Raw genomic sequence first — 15860 nt, 5'->3', positions numbered from 1 at the left:
TCTTTCCCTTTCTCTCTTTTTCATGTACTCGTCCCCGAGTCCGTTCCCTTATCCCTTCTCGCCGCCCGATCTTGCTACGAAATACGTCCGTCACGCTTTCTCCGTCGAGTCGCTCTATCCGTTTCTCTCGCTCCACCCGATTCGTCGCCCTTCTCACTCTGTCTCACACTTTAGGAATCCGTATCTCTCCCACTCGATCGCCGTTTCTTCCGTCTCTCTTCCACGTCCGGCCGTGTCCTTTTTCTCGCTATCGCGGTGTCCTTCTCTATTGCTTTTGATCGCTCTATGTATCTCTTATACGTCTACCTCCCTTTTTTTCTCTCACACAACATACACATACGCACTTTCTTTTTCTCTCTCTCTCTCTCCCCCTCTTCTGTCTATCTATTGCATTCGTCTCGCTCACGCTTACGGGCCGCGAAATTCGGTCGAATACGCGCGGCGACGTGCCTTCGACACCTTGTGCTTGTGCAGTGTGTCGGAGTGTGTCGGAGGGGAGCGTGAGGAGATTCCACGGAGAGGCTCCTTTCTCTACGGAGCGTTGCGGTGCGCCTCCTCTCTCTCTTGTTCTCACGCACGACAGCACACTCGCTCCTTATCTTTCTGCTTGGCAATCAGCGTATCAACGTGACTCTCGGGTCGTTCCTCGCGTCCGACGCGAATATTCGCGTATATAGTGTAATTCTGTTCCAAAATGGTACTAATACGAAAGTACGTGCGCGAACGACGTTTAGATCGCGCGTTTCAAACGCAACGTCGTATATATATATATATAATATATAATATATATATATACATATATATCCGTCCGTTTTCCGTATTATAATTTTCGCTCGTTCGATTTACTCGCGTCGCCTGGCAGGCGTGTTTCCACGTAAGCGACTGAGGTTACGTCGCGCGACGACCGTCTCATCGACGACGGAGTCATGGAACACGGCGATTGGTCGAGCACGGCGCTCTCTTTCTCTCTCTCTTTCTGTCCTTCTCGCTCATTCCCTGCCGCTCCCTCTCGACGCTGTTTCGCGATCGCGTTTATCGAGTCGATATTCCTTTTTTCTACGCGGGAATATCACGACCGCGATACATTTGCGAGCGTACGACGCTCACCGCTTCTATGGTTTCGAAAAGGAGCTCTACTGTGCGTGAAATACACGTGTAATAACGTAACGCGTGTATGTATAAGTCCGTGACACGACGAGCACACCCCTACTCTCCCTCTCTCTCTTCCCTCCCTCCCTCTCTCCCTCTCTCGTGTCTAGGGAAACGGGAACGCGGAGGAAACGCACGTAGCCAGCCAGTCAGCCAGCCAGCCAATCGTTCGCTCCGCGGATGTGTGTGTGTGTGTGTAAGTCTAGTATGGTAGCTGACAGAGCGAGGGCAGCGCCTTCGCTCGCGCCGCAGCTGGCACCCCGCCAGTCCCCCGACTCCCGGTGACCCGCACCCGACGAGACGAGCGAGCGAGCGAGAGAGCGAGCGGACGAACATTTCTCCCCTTGCCGTCCGCGCGCGTCCGGACACCACATCTACCGTCAGCTGCGCATTGCGTCCCCCTCCTCGGCGCCTTGCTGGTAGATGGTGGATCGCTGGTGGAGACGCGGCGCCCAGGGATGGATAAAATAACTCCAAGTTGTTCCGCTGTTGTGCTTATGAAAAAGCACACGAAATTTTGTGACGGTATTGACCTTTCTCCCTTCTTTCATTTTCACGACATGTACAAATTTAATTCATTTGCGACAATATTGACATAATTAACTTATTATTGCATACTCGATAAATTTCAAATATTCGATATATTATAACATGTAAGGTTGTAAGCGAGCCAAGCGGTTATTCGAGGTGGTAAACAGAGAAGGAAAAGACGTCGGGGAGTTTATTTTTAAAGATTATATATATACGAAAAGTTTTCGAGTGTATAAATACATAGAATACATTTACGCACGCACGCGCACACACACACACACACACAATCTTTGCAATTTTTGTTTTTCTCCTTTTGTCTTTATTTACATATAATTAATAACTGATAATCTAATAATCTAATAATCAAAATGAAAAGAGTCGGAGGTTTGAGAAAAGTTCATGTAATTATTAAATGATACGTAGCAATAAATGTTGGAGCTATATCGTTATATACAAACCCTCTCCAGAAGCGCATACTTTGTAACGGATGTCCCGCGATGAAACGCACGACTGTTTCTGGCAGTCGCTTCGAACCGATTCTCGGAGGGTGAATCTTACGCAGCTGCGTTCAGATGATACGCCGGTGTGCGCATTTGCCAAGTTTCACCATCATGTCAGTTTGCAAGATAAAGACATAGCGCGGCTAATGGGTCATGTTCTTTTGGGACATCCAGTAGAGCATGCCGGACGGTAATCTATTAAAACAAAAGTACACGTGTATGCTTTCCCAAGTCACTGGTCATGAGAATGATGCGAAAGAGAGAGAGAAATAATCAATTTTGGAAATAATTGTCGTTCTTTTGTAGAAGAATTACATTTTCTTACAAAAGGTCAAAGATACAGAGCACAGTCTCTCAAAAGGTTAAAGATACAAGGGGAATGCAATTCTTATTGTTAGTAAAAAAATTACGAAATTTAATACGAAATAATTTTTTTATTTTAGAAAACTATAAAAGCGATAAAAATAATATGTATCGCAAGGTTTATATTTTACATTAAATATTATTAGATGTGGAAAACATTATTGGAAATATTTGCCAAAAAAAAACAAAGAGTTTAAGCTTAAAAAATTTCTTGATAATTTTTTAAAAATCTTAAAACAAGATTGTGTAAATCATCTCTAAAATACTTTTCTACCTTCTTCGAAATATATGTTCGGGCCTTGGTTTACTGTGCGTTCGTTAGGCCCCTCTATGGGCCTCCTCCGAGTAATACGGGTAAAGTTACGACAGGAAAAAGGGCGATAAAGGTGAAGGGAAGTTTGGTTTTCCCAGGAACGTCTCCCAACATTTCGACGCCCCGCTCTATTCCATCTTCTGCTCTTTCTGAAATAACTTTTGTGCATTTCTAAATTTAAAAACATGCCCGGACTGAGAAATCTGGTAGATTATCTGGTATCGTCCTTAAAAACTACGCGATTATGCCTTTTCCTTTCTGTCCGCGCAGACGGAGCCCCATTAAGCCAAGTGGAACGGAGCGGAGCGAAGGGAAACGATTGTGTGGAATATAGGCACAGGCACGTAGGCCAGACAGATAACCAAGCAGGCAGGCAGGCAAACAGACAGGCAGGCAGGCAGGCAAGCAAGCAAACGGGCATGCCGGGTATAAGCTCCAACAACATGGCTGTCGACTCACCGTTATGCGCCTCGTGCCCCCTATACAAAAGAGAAAGGGCCGCGTCGGTCGGTCCGCCCCCTCTTCTGTCCCTCGGGCGCTTGAAATTCAATTCCGGCACTGCGACTCAGCGCTGTTGCCAGATCGTCCCTTGTTGGTTCGTTCGTTCGTCCGCTCGTTCGCTCGCACGCTCCCTCCTTTCTCGCCACCGTCCGTTATCGAACGTTCGATTTACACGGCGCGCGCGGCGCGGGAAGATTTTCGTCGAGGCGATATCACCGCATTTAGCAGCGAGTTTGCGAAGAAAATATGGCATGACGCGAAGTTCTGGAAAATAGAAACAACTATGATAAAATAGAATATTGAGAGAAAAAAAGATACATGTGATAAAATATAAAAAAGTAAATTAACACACATACACAATAGATTATTATTAATCTTTGAATGCTATATAATGGATAGCTGGATCATTCATACATGCGATTGATCTCTTTTTTTTTCTCTTATTACCATAAGACTTTGTGGAGATGAGTCACTTTTTCGTCGCGCAATTATTTTGTCATAAGGATGAAAAAGTCGAATTGATAGAATACATTAATGGATATAAAGATATCGACTTTTAGGAAAGACATCTGATTGAGTGATAAGTATACATCAATTACGAGCGACTGTTATCGACTCTTGTATTATCTGAACACAGTCAGACACACATTTTTTTATTATTTTTACCTATACCTTGAAAATGTCGGGAAAATACAAATTGCAAGTGTCAATCTTGCTAAACTTTCCAGGATCTGTGTAGCTTATTGATAGTGGAGGCGCAGTCCTCCGACAAGCGAGTCTCCCAGATTCGATTTCCAGTCGCGGTTGCTCTGCAATGACAAATGAAAAAAATATTAAAATGCACTCTGATAAAAGAACCAACAAGCAAAAATATTAAACTCACTCTCTGTAAATGAGATTATAAAACGTGTTATATACTGTTTCCCGATAGGAATAAATATCGAATAATAAAATCTTGCTTAACTTTTGAGAAATGCAAATCGAAAATTGTCTGCGCATAAGAAACTCTAATATATGCCTTTCCACGAGTAAAAAAAAAATTATTTTTCCCTGTTTTACAATTTTTCGTATGAAAATAAAAGTCATAAAATAATGATCGATAAAATATCGCAGACGCTGTGTCAGACGAAATAAAAATTAATGCTTCTTCAAATAAATAAAGATTAAGGCAAAACAAAAAATAGCTTTTGATAGCTAGTGTCTTTAAAATAACATCAAATTTATTAAAGAAAATTTCTAGTGCATTTAAAGCCAGATACGATTATCTTTACATATAATGTATTTACACATTTATAAAATATGTATCTTATATCTTAAGAAAACTAATAATAAACTTAGAGTTAAATGACATTTAGAGCTAAATACATGGATAAAAAAAAATTCAAGATATGTTCTTTGAAACAATAAGAAGCACCGAAAAAGAGAAATTAAGTAAATATATATCTACAAGATAATTACAAATAAATATAGATGCACTTAAAAGAATTTCAAATAAATGTTTTATTATAAATCTTCTGTAGTATCAGATTATTTGTAAACCTATTAAACTTATCTCTTCTTATATATATATCTATCTATTTTTATCTTTCGTGTCTTTATATTATTTTCATTCTTGTGATAGAGAGAGCAATCGTGAATTAAAGAAATTAATATTGATTAATTAATTCAATAGCATATCATAATTAAAGTTAATGCTAATAAGTTCTTTTCCGCTTGACATCGTTGCGATATTAGTAACAAAGATATATAAAAAGGAACTTCTGGATTCATATCTTTAGCCTTTCAAAAATTATTGATTAAATTCCATGAAAAAAGATCTTCGCCGATTCTTTATCATTCACTATAGTAAAAAAAAAAAAGACTAGAAATTGAATACGATTAGTAATAATTCTTATATATATATGTATTAAGATCATATAATTAAATGCTAGCTATTATGCATAACGAACGCAGGACATGGATTTTCTAAAAAGAAAAATTTTATTATTAATAATATATTTAATATTATATAAAAAAATATATTAAATATTTAAAACAAAATCTCTTTTACATTAAATAAATATAAAAATTGCTAAATTTATACAAAATAAAGAATCTGATTTTAAAAATGCGATAATTGTTCCATTTCCTCCGCGTTTGAGGCATTTTCAAAGTAAATTTTTCCATCTTCATATTTCGCAATTTTATTTCTCGATAAATTTCCACGTGTCACTCATTAGAAAGACTTTTCGATATTTTACATCGAGCCGAATAGTTATGTTTCACAAAGCTGAAACGCGCGTTGCACCTCGTAATACCGCATATCCGCACACGGCTTGGCACCGTGGAAAAGCAGCCTTGACACAAACTGGCCTCAATGGGAATGAAAACAACGGTACTCCACTTCCCCTTACCCCTCGTCGCTCTCACCCTCGCTTCTGCAACACGGAAGAAACTGGCGCGTAAAGTCTCTTCTCCCTTCCTTCCCGCCTTTCCCCTACACTTTTTTACTCGTTCGTTCTGTCACTATTCCTGTTCTTCTTTTTCTGTCTCATCTGTCTCATCTCCGCGCGCATGTACGTCACGATCGATAAAAACAATCTGTATCAATCGCGTGCGCACGGAAACAAATAATACGAGTTTATCACTCGCGCGAGGATCAACGATAAATTGGGAAATATATATAAATTTCCGCAAACTTTATTTTTTACATGATCTTACTTTTATCAATTATTTCTAATAATTTTATTAATTAGCTCGTTTAATTTCAAACAAGTTTTTATAGAACTTCAGTCAGACACACATTTTTTTATTATTTTTACCTATACCTTGAAAATGTCGGGAAAATACAAATTGCAAGTGTCAATCTTGCTAAACTTTCCAGGATCTGTGTAGCTTATTGATAGTGGAGGCGCAGTCCTCCGACAAGCGAGTCTCCCAGATTCGATTTCCAGTCGCGGTTGCTCTGCAATGACAAATGAAAAAAATATTAAAATGCACTCTGATAAAAGAACCAACAAGCAAAAATATTAAACTCACTCTCTGTAAATGAGATTATAAAACGTGTTATATACTGTTTCCCGATAGGAATAAATATCGAATAATAAAATCTTGCTTAACTTTTGAGAAATGCAAATCGAAAATTGTCTGCGCATAAGAAACTCTAATATATGCCTTTCCACGAGTAAAAAAAAAATTATTTTTCCCTGTTTTACAATTTTTCGTATGAAAATAAAAGTCATAAAATAATGATCGATAAAATATCGACAGACGCTGTGTCAGACGAAATAAAAATTAATGCTTCTTCAAATAAATAAAGATTAAGGCAAAACAAAAAATAGCTTTTGATAGCTAGTGTCTTTAAAATAACATCAAATTTATTAAAGAAAATTTCTAGTGCATTTAAAGCCAGATACGATTATCTTTACATATAATGTATTTACACATTTATAAAATATGTATCTTATATCTTAAGAAAACTAATAATAAACTTAGAGTTAAATGACATTTAGAGCTAAATACATGGATAAAAAAAAATTCAAGATATGTTCTTTGAAACAATAAGAAGCACCGAAAAAGAGAAATTAAGTAAATATATATCTACAAGATAATTACAAATAAATATAGATGCACTTAAAAGAATTTCAAATAAATGTTTTATTATAAATCTTCTGTAGTATCAGATTATTTGTAAACCTATTAAACTTATCTCTTCTTATATATATATCTATCTATTTTTATCTTTCGTGTCTTTATATTATTTTCATTCTTGTGATAGAGAGAGCAATCGTGAATTAAAGAAATTAATATTGATTAATTAATTCAATAGCATATCATAATTAAAGTTAATGCTAATAAGTTCTTTTCCGCTTGACATCGTTGCGATATTAGTAACAAAGATATATAAAAAGGAACTTCTGGATTCATATCTTTAGCCTTTCAAAAATTATTGATTAAATTCCATGAAAAAAGATCTTCGCCGATTCTTTATCATTCACTATAGTAAAAAAAAAAAAGACTAGAAATTGAATACGATTAGTAATAATTCTTGGGGAAAGAGAAGGAGGTGGAATGCGTGCGTCATAGCGACGATTCGAAAAACGGAAAATTTTATCGGCTCATGATATCGACATCGAGAACGCGTCATCCACGACGTCTGTGGCTTCCCAATGAGAAGAATCGACAACATCCACACGGCTCAAGAGGTATCGCGTAACTGCCATACGATTCGTGTGCCAACATCGCGCCGAACGTGATGCTACGCGGGGAAACACGTGGGTTCTCTTTCTATCTTTCTCTCTCATTCTCTCTCGCTATCTCGTTTTCCCATTCGCCATATACCTCGTGACAATGTCGCACCGCTCTGACGTGCGGACATGGTCGAAGGAAGGCAGCGAGCGAGCTAGCGTGCGAGGAACGAGGCGCTTTATCGCGAGCCAATCCGAGCGCTGTGACCTTGAGCCGCTTCAGAGAGAAATATATATTTAGCCGTGGAAGAGAGACAGAGAGCGCGCGGGCGCGCACACACACACGCGGAATGTGTTGAGCTCCAACCTAGCGTTCCCTCGCTCGCCTGCTGGCTCGCTCGCCTCCGACTCCGACTCTCCGACATCGTTGAGCCGCGCGGCGATCGATATTTATTTATTTACCATGAAAAGCGTGGGAAAACTCGTCGATCTATGGACATATCCGCGCTCTCTCTCTCTCTAAGGATATTTAGGGATCCGAGCATTTTTTCTATTTCGAGATGATTCAATGATTACTGGAATACACAATAACGAAAGATTTGCGACTCGCACTGTTTTCATTAACGTGAAAAAGCTCATTTCAAAACGTTTATCTTGACAGTTTGAAATGAAATTCCGATATCATGCAATGTATCACACATCATTGTATTATAATATTAATTATATTGTATCATAAACAAAATTTATTGTAGAGAAACAAAAATGTAATGAATAATAACTGTGTGTGAATATATCGCGAATATGATTGCGATAATGTTTCAGTTATGCAATAGTATCATTAGCTAAAATCTATAACTCATTTTATTTATGACTTCTTCAAAATAAAATTATTAATTATCACATTTTTGCGAGAGAAGAAAATGTTTATTATTATAATCTAATATATAAAAGCAAATAATAATGATAATTGTGTAGAGACTTTGCTTAGGTGCTTCGCTATATGTTTTGCTCTTTGCCATAATTAATAATTTTATTTCAAAAAAAAAAAAAAAAAAAAACGGTTATACAAGTATTGTTCATACATATAAAATCATAGAGAGTAATATTTTTTTATTATATATTTATGAGATCACAATATATGTATATGCGCGTGCAATTTGCGGCGTTGCGATCAGTATTACCGCGAAATATCGTTTTGCAATAATTCTAGGATAGAGAAAAATACATACAAAGATATAAGCGCTGGATATCGCGACTGAGTGGCGGCGGCGATGACGAGTTGGAGAACGAAGAAGTTCGCCTTGGTCGCTGCGAAACAGCTCGTGAGCGAGCGAGGAATACAGCGTGCGAGTTGCAGTGCGTTTTCTTACGCTTGAAAATGCGCTCCAAGATTATTGAATAATCCTGAAATAATTGAAATTTCATATATATAATATTGGCTGTGTGCGTTGGATTATTAAAGTATCATATGTTATTCTAAATTACATTAACAATAGATGTATACATATGCATGTATAATCATACTAATATATATTATTACAATATATATTATTAATATTGATTTATTAATATTATGTAATTATTGAGCGTGTTTATATAGATCTATTATCTGTTATTATAATTATACATTCAGGGGAGAGACGAATCTCTGTGAATCCCCTCAAATTGCTGTGAATGTTTTTCCAAATTTGTTAATGGATATAACAATGCTTTGCTTTTTATTTAATATATCGCACTCTATCAGTACAGTATTATCATAACTCCAAGACTGTCGCTTTTTAGTTATAATCACTTTTTTTTTATTATTTATGAAATGCATTGGTTTGTTCTGAAATATAAGCTTTGAGTTACAGTAGTTTTAGTTTTAGAGATTGATATGTACTAAATTTTGTTTTAATAAAAATTTAATAATTCGCTAAATTAATAAGTACATTTTCTGGTTTTATATAATCTAATTTTTCAATATTCAACAAAAAGGGAGGTATCTTAAGATGGAACTTTATGAAAGAATCAGTCAACAAAAAGAGGAGAGTAAATCTCATATTACATTTCGATGTTATCACTATTTTTGATATTAAAAAAAAAAAAAAAACTACGTATCACTTTTTTATCCTAATATAAGGAACAAATAAGGAACATGTTATACGGCATGTGAGATACACGCGATACAATACTAGACAGACACAGCTATCCAGTATTCGGATGTGGATCTTTTCCACGATTTAAGGCCTCCCGCGATAAGATTGTCATTCATGCATCGTGAATCAAGGACTTTATTTTTAGACTAGCGTCTGAATGAAAGTGGAGTAACCCGTCGTAGTACAACAAGAATAGAAGGAGAATAAGAGAAGAGCAGGAGGAGGAGGAGGATGAGCAGCGAGGGGGGAACGGAACGGTTGCAGGGGGGCCGGGACCGGAGACGAGGCGGGGACAAGGGTGGCAGACGCTTCTGGGATCCCGCGAGTAAATCGTAGTAGATTCTCCGCACACGTGACTCTCATCCCTCGCACCCCTTCCGTCATCGCCGCTCGTCTTCGTTCGACGAACGTGGACACGCGAGACACGCAGCCAGACGTACGCACGTGCGCACTCGGACACGTTCGGTTTACCTACGAAACCGCCGGCCGCGGTGACGGCGGCGGCGGCGGAGAGTTCACGGGCGGCGACGATACATGAAATGATCGACGAGTGACGTGTGACGTGTGACGTGTGACGACGACGCGCCGCCGGCGAGTGACGCTTGACGCATGGCGTGGGAGCCGAAAGCATAGCTACACATGCATACATGTACATATATACGTAGATATATATATATATATCTCTGCAGTGTGTCGTAATGTTAAACGAATAGATGTTATGTAACGCGATGCAATATAATATACGCAGTGTTCTATAAAGGTACATTTAAAGTAACGTTATACTACAAATGGATGCTGTTGCATGAATCGTTCGCCGGCGTGTCGTGTGCCTCGATCACGAATATTTGAGAATAAATTAAGGAAAATAATGATTATATATGCATAATTGAATGTGTGTGATCGATACTGATACACGATGAAACTTTGTTAATTTTAAACAGAAATGTAATATAATAAATTTTCACACTATAAAACTTTAACTTCTCTCCATTTGATCTTCTCGATTGAAAAAGATTTTAAAATTCGTTAAGCGTTTAGCGTTACTAATAAATTACTCGTTTAAAATAAATTGTGATTCCTTAGAAAAAGTTCTTTTGGTTAAGTATTTTTTACATAAAATGTTATTTTCTATATGTGCCTATAAAGTACAGCCGCGATAGTTTGGAACGTGAGTTGAACGAAGACGATCTCTGACGGATCCCTTGACATGAATAATGTAGAAAGGAAAAATCTGCAACAGAATATAGGCTGCAATCATATAAAACCACGCGTTCTATACTTTCCTGCTTCTGCATGCAAAAACCATGTATTTTATGCTTATGTTTCTGCAAGAGCTATATATCCTATGCTTCTCTGTCTTCTATCTATAAAAAAGATGTGTATCTTTGTCATGACAAAAAATATTAATAAATGATAGTTTGTTACCATTTAAAATATAGTTTATATGATTCCTTGTAGAAGAATATACGCAAAATAATTATTCTTGTTCCTTTAAAGGCCTATATAATTTTTTCTAATGTTTTCCTACATAACTGATAAATTCAAAGATGAATCAAGCATTGGAATAAAATTTATATAGTATATAATATAATATTTTATATAAAAAGAAATAATAAAATTTACAAAACGATTCTAATGCAATGCAGTAATTGCCCACTAATGTCTATTATGATATAATCGTATAGTGGCATCTAAAGTATGTTACTAGAGTTCGTATTCCTAATTAGTAGTAATTAGCGTAATATTATTACAATATAAGTATATATCTCAGTAACGAGATACACACATCCCTTATGGAGTCGAGCAAAATGAGGGACCGTGTATACATTACATCCCCTCCAAAATTCGATCACTCGCAATCGGAATCTCCGCGGCGCGTGTCTTTTCGGTCACCCTGTAGAGGCGGAAGAAACACATCCAACAACAGAGTATACAGTGACACACGCGCCGTGCGAGCGCGCGATTCAATAAGTGGCAGGCAAGGATCATTGACACCGGCGTGTGGTACCGCGTGGCCGCGAAGGTTGTACTACGATGTTTACGGTTTAATTCGAGATATACTCGAAATGTCACGTGTGCACGCGCGGCGCGTTACACGCCGCCGGGAAATGCGCCTGTACTACGATGTTTACGGTTTAATTCGAGATATACTCGAAATGTCACGTGTGCACGCGCGGCGCCGGGAAATGCGCTGGGAAAGGTTGCGGAGCGAAGAGGGGTCCAGGGTCCGGGGACGGCGGCGGAGGAGGCACGGAGGGTGCAAAGATCGACGTGCCGTCGCACGCGGAGAGTGAGTCACCACCGTTACGTGCATCACCCCCTTCCCCTTTCATCTCCCCTATCCCCCCATCCTTCCTCTGTACCCCTTTTTCTCCTCGCCACCGACGACAACACGGGTCTATCGTTCGCGGTTCTATCAACTGGGTCAGTACTGCTCGCCCACTCGTTCCCCTTGTTTTGAGACGATACGAGAGATCAAGTTGTTACTTGATAATCAAGTTGATATCGATTTGCTAGTTTATGATCAGAGGAGTACATACAGGAATTATATAATGTATAATAAAATTAATTCAGATGAGACAATTTTTTGTTCGAGTTTAGATATTCTGATAGTTCAATTTAAATCAGAGGATAGTATTGATACGCAACTGAATATTTAGACACTTGAACTTCCCAAACAGAGATAAAGTCTTAATATTTTTGACCGAAGGGATTTCTGCCCTTCTCCCGTTCTTTAAAAGTAATAAGATATATAGTTTTTATGAACCAGACTGGAAATGTGTGTTTAAATCTTGTATCAATTTGTTTGACTTATCAAACAATAATTTGATGTAACTACTTTCTGCGTACTTTTTTCAGAAGCTGAGAGAATTCTTAAAATAAATATAAGTGAATTCAAATATATTTATACGAATTTTGATTGCTCACACACATTAACGCGACAAAGGATTATGACGTCATTAATTGCTTTCGGAGCGATCTAGAAATCCACTTCAGTCAAAAACACTCTATTAGATTAACGATTCATAAAAGAAAAAAATTGGAATTGTGAGATTGAAAATCAAGTGTGATGATGTAGAAAATAAACAAGACGATATGATAATAGGTAATACGAAAATAAATATAAATTAATTTAAATAATTATAAAAATATTATACAACAGTTATATATAAATATCAGTTACAACAAGATTTTAGTCTCATCCTATAATCTATTAGATATTGAAATTTGCAAGATTGAAAATCTCCTTGCATTTTTCTTATACTGTTACAATCGGAATTTTTTCTTAAAATATTTCGTATTGTTATTTTTATTACTGAAATTAATTTGTTGGGCATTCCGAATTTATAGACTCTCATACATTTTTAGAAACTGAGATGCCGACTGTCTATTTTGACATTTAAGTATCTCGAAAGAAGAGTAAAAGACCGATGAAGGCGGTATAAATAATGTGAACGCGACACGTTCTCATGCAACGTGCGTGCGCGAGTATGATATACCCGGAGTTTGCCTCGTCATGATGTGTCGCAAGTCACGCAACGTGGTTTCTGCGTTATAATCGCGAAGTTTTGTAGCAATACACACATTTAGAGATCACTTCCCCCCTTTCTTTCCTTGTAACAATCGCAACAATTCAAACATTCAATAACTAGAAGATCTAAAGAAATTAATATAATTTTACTAATATAAACTTGATTTTATCAAGGTTTCTCTTAACTTCAATTGGTAGTGGCATATTTATATAATCCCTTTCTTGTAATATTAATTCTAAAGAACGTCATTTTCTATCGCAAAGTAATCGCAAATTTTGTAAAATAAAGTTTAAACCGAGAAGTTAATGTTAATTGAAAATTATCTTTGTAAAAAAAGAAAAAATATTAAAATGCATAAAATAGATGTACAAAGATATATATATCAGTAAAACGTGAAAATTAGAAACATCGCCAATATATAAATACATTTTGCAATATTTTATCAAATATTTTCGATAATATTATATTGAATTTTATTAAAATAAAATTGTTATAAAATAGAAAATCATAAAGTAATAAAATCTATTTAGAAAAACTTTTCAATGTTATAAAACTACATTCACTACTTTCGTGCATCGTTATAGTATATATTAATGTTGGAAGAAAAAAAACAACTTTTTCGAAACAGCAATATTTCGACTCCCATTTTCTTGCAAAGAAGATAGTGATTATAATCTTGTTTAAACTCTTCTGAGCAATGTAAGATAATGTCAAATTGATTTAAAACATGAAATAATTATTCCTTCTTTTTCTCTGTGTGAAAGAAAGATATATATTTTTATAGTCCTTTTATCCATTTTATATTTTTATAGTCCTCTTAATTTTTTTTCAGAAAGATTGATCGATTTTACTTGTTCGCAGACAGCACAAGAAGGCCAAAAGACATCTTAAAGATGTCTAAAGGACGATAAGATATTTTTAAGTCGTCTTTTTTAGGGACATATGCTGTTTGGATTCTTATAAAATATATACACATTTTGCCACTATCAAAAAACGAATTTCTAACGTTGATTGACTTCGATTTAATGTTTTATACGCTATCTATAATTTATCCGTCTATTTTTGGAATGTCAACACATTACGATTAACGTTTCTTTATATAAAGTGAAAATGTTATTATATACCTGCATATATTATGCGTTAGCTTGAAATGCCTAAAGTCAGAGGAAAAACACATTATCTGGCTTGCTTCCAGGATGGTCCGCGAGAGGTCGGTCTTTGATTGAGCCTTGCGCAAGCCAAGAGCCAAGCCGTCCTACGCGCTGAGAACGCGGCCAGGTCGTGCCGTCGTCGTCGTCGCCGCCGCTGGATTTGATGACGTAAGAGAATAAAAGCAGCACAAAGACTTGCTGCTTCATTAGCGCACACTGTACGGCATCCCTCGGACGATCGCGGGCGGCGCAATCTTTGTCCTTTGACTCCGGCATATGTTTGTGAATCGTCGTCATCGTCGTCGATTCGTCGAATCGTCGTCGCATCGCTGAATTGTTCACAACTCCGTTCCCTCGCGCGTCGTAACATCTTTGAATAAGCAACTCTTCGAATTTTACGACCGCGTTAAACTTCTGCTTATTTGGATTTTCGACATTTCAAAGTACTGTAAAGCCAAGAAAACATTAGAATATTGTAAACAAAATAAAATAATAGAAACAATTTTTTTAAATATAAAAGTATTTATTCTAATATATTTAATATTCGTTAAGTAAATGAATATTTTTTAAAATTATTTTTATTTTACGAAGAAATTAAATTTTTAAAGTTATTGTGGAAAAGAATTTGCTTTCATTTTTAAATTAATTAAATATTTATATGTCTAATTTATATTTTAGTATAGTAACCACCACACACATTCGCGTTAAGTTTTTGCAACGCGACGCGACGTTATACTGCAACTGCACCTGGCTTCTCTACCTGTGCAGGTGCTTAGGAAAGTTTCACAGAGGACGTTTCTCCTCCTTATTTTTTTATAGACCTTTTGTTACAGAATAACTTTAAAGCACTCGCACCTGACAGCTTGCCATCTATTTAAAAAGAAAATCAATTTTTTTAAGTCCATGACCTTACACAATTAAGCCTTACGATTTAAAAGTATAAATATTAAAAAGATTATCGACTAGTTTGTCTGATTTATAAAATGAAATTTTAAATCCTTTTAAATATAAATAATAACGCGACATTACAGAAAAATTCAAAATTCTTATATATATGTATTAAAGATTTCTTATTACAATTCTCTTTTACGTAAAATTAAAACTTTTATTATCTTTCAACAGTGGTGACTCTGACGGTTTTTATTGTCGCGAGAATCGCTCTCCAGAGCAATACTTTTAAACGTACTCTCGCGGAATTCTTTCAAATGGATACAGTCTTAGAAAAGATTGAAATGTTACGATCAAAATCAAATAATGTTTGCATATATCTAATAGTTTATAAATTTTACATTCAACAAAGCAATGGAAACTTGGAAAGATATATACGGTTCTCGTGAATTTTTAGTTGGAATATTTTTAGTACGGTTATTTAAATTTCTTTGCAAATTAAAAGGCAAAAATTATTTATTATTCGAATATTCAGATTCATAAAAGAAGCTTCTAACAATAAGATTCAAGATTCCATGAATGATACAAGCCGGAATACTGAAAAATTCAAAAGTTGAGATTTTCAGG

At 36.4% G+C, this 15860-nt stretch overlaps 1 protein-coding gene and 2 long non-coding RNA genes across 7 annotated transcripts in view; all 3 read right to left on the bottom strand.

Moving 5' to 3' along the window:
- Positions 1-5687, bottom strand: part of LOC115236310 — a 19966-nt gene extending 14279 nt beyond the window's left edge. Inside the window, exon 1 of the mRNA XM_029808673.1 lies at positions 5655-5687. Coding sequence (XP_029664533.1) covers positions 5655-5659 — 5 coding nt within the window. The 5' untranslated portion in view covers positions 5660-5687. The remainder of the gene's footprint in view (positions 1-5654) is intronic.
- On the bottom strand, positions 1744-4489 carry LOC115236311. Of its 4 annotated transcripts, none has more exons than XR_003884166.1 (4): positions 4241-4489; positions 3316-4166; positions 2818-3014; positions 1744-2375 (listed from the first exon to the last, which is right to left on the bottom strand). It is a non-coding gene; the product is annotated as an uncharacterized LOC115236311 (long non-coding RNA). The 4 variants fall into 4 exon arrangements; XR_003884164.1 differs by having other exon boundaries at positions 3316-3621; positions 4030-4480; XR_003884163.1 differs by having other exon boundaries at positions 3316-4482.
- A 452-nt stretch (positions 5688-6139) lies between the features above and the next one.
- LOC115236312 overlaps positions 6140-15860 on the bottom strand; it is a 10388-nt gene continuing 667 nt past the window's right edge. The window contains exons 2-5 of one of the 2 annotated variants that reach the window (XR_003884167.1): positions 15043-15215; positions 14319-14791; positions 8753-8927; positions 6140-6301 (exon numbers count right to left, since the gene is read on the bottom strand). This is a non-coding gene — a long non-coding RNA (uncharacterized LOC115236312). The remainder of the gene's footprint in view (positions 6302-8752; positions 8928-14318; positions 14792-15042; positions 15216-15860) is intronic. The other variant, XR_003884168.1, reaches the window with a different exon arrangement.

This window comes from Formica exsecta, unplaced genomic scaffold (assembly GCF_003651465.1).
Source record: "Formica exsecta isolate Colony F162 unplaced genomic scaffold, ASM365146v1 scaffold247, whole genome shotgun sequence".
In the NCBI taxonomy this organism is placed as follows: domain Eukaryota; kingdom Metazoa; phylum Arthropoda; class Insecta; order Hymenoptera; family Formicidae; genus Formica; species Formica exsecta.
This window is presented reverse-complemented; position numbering and strand designations above follow the sequence as displayed.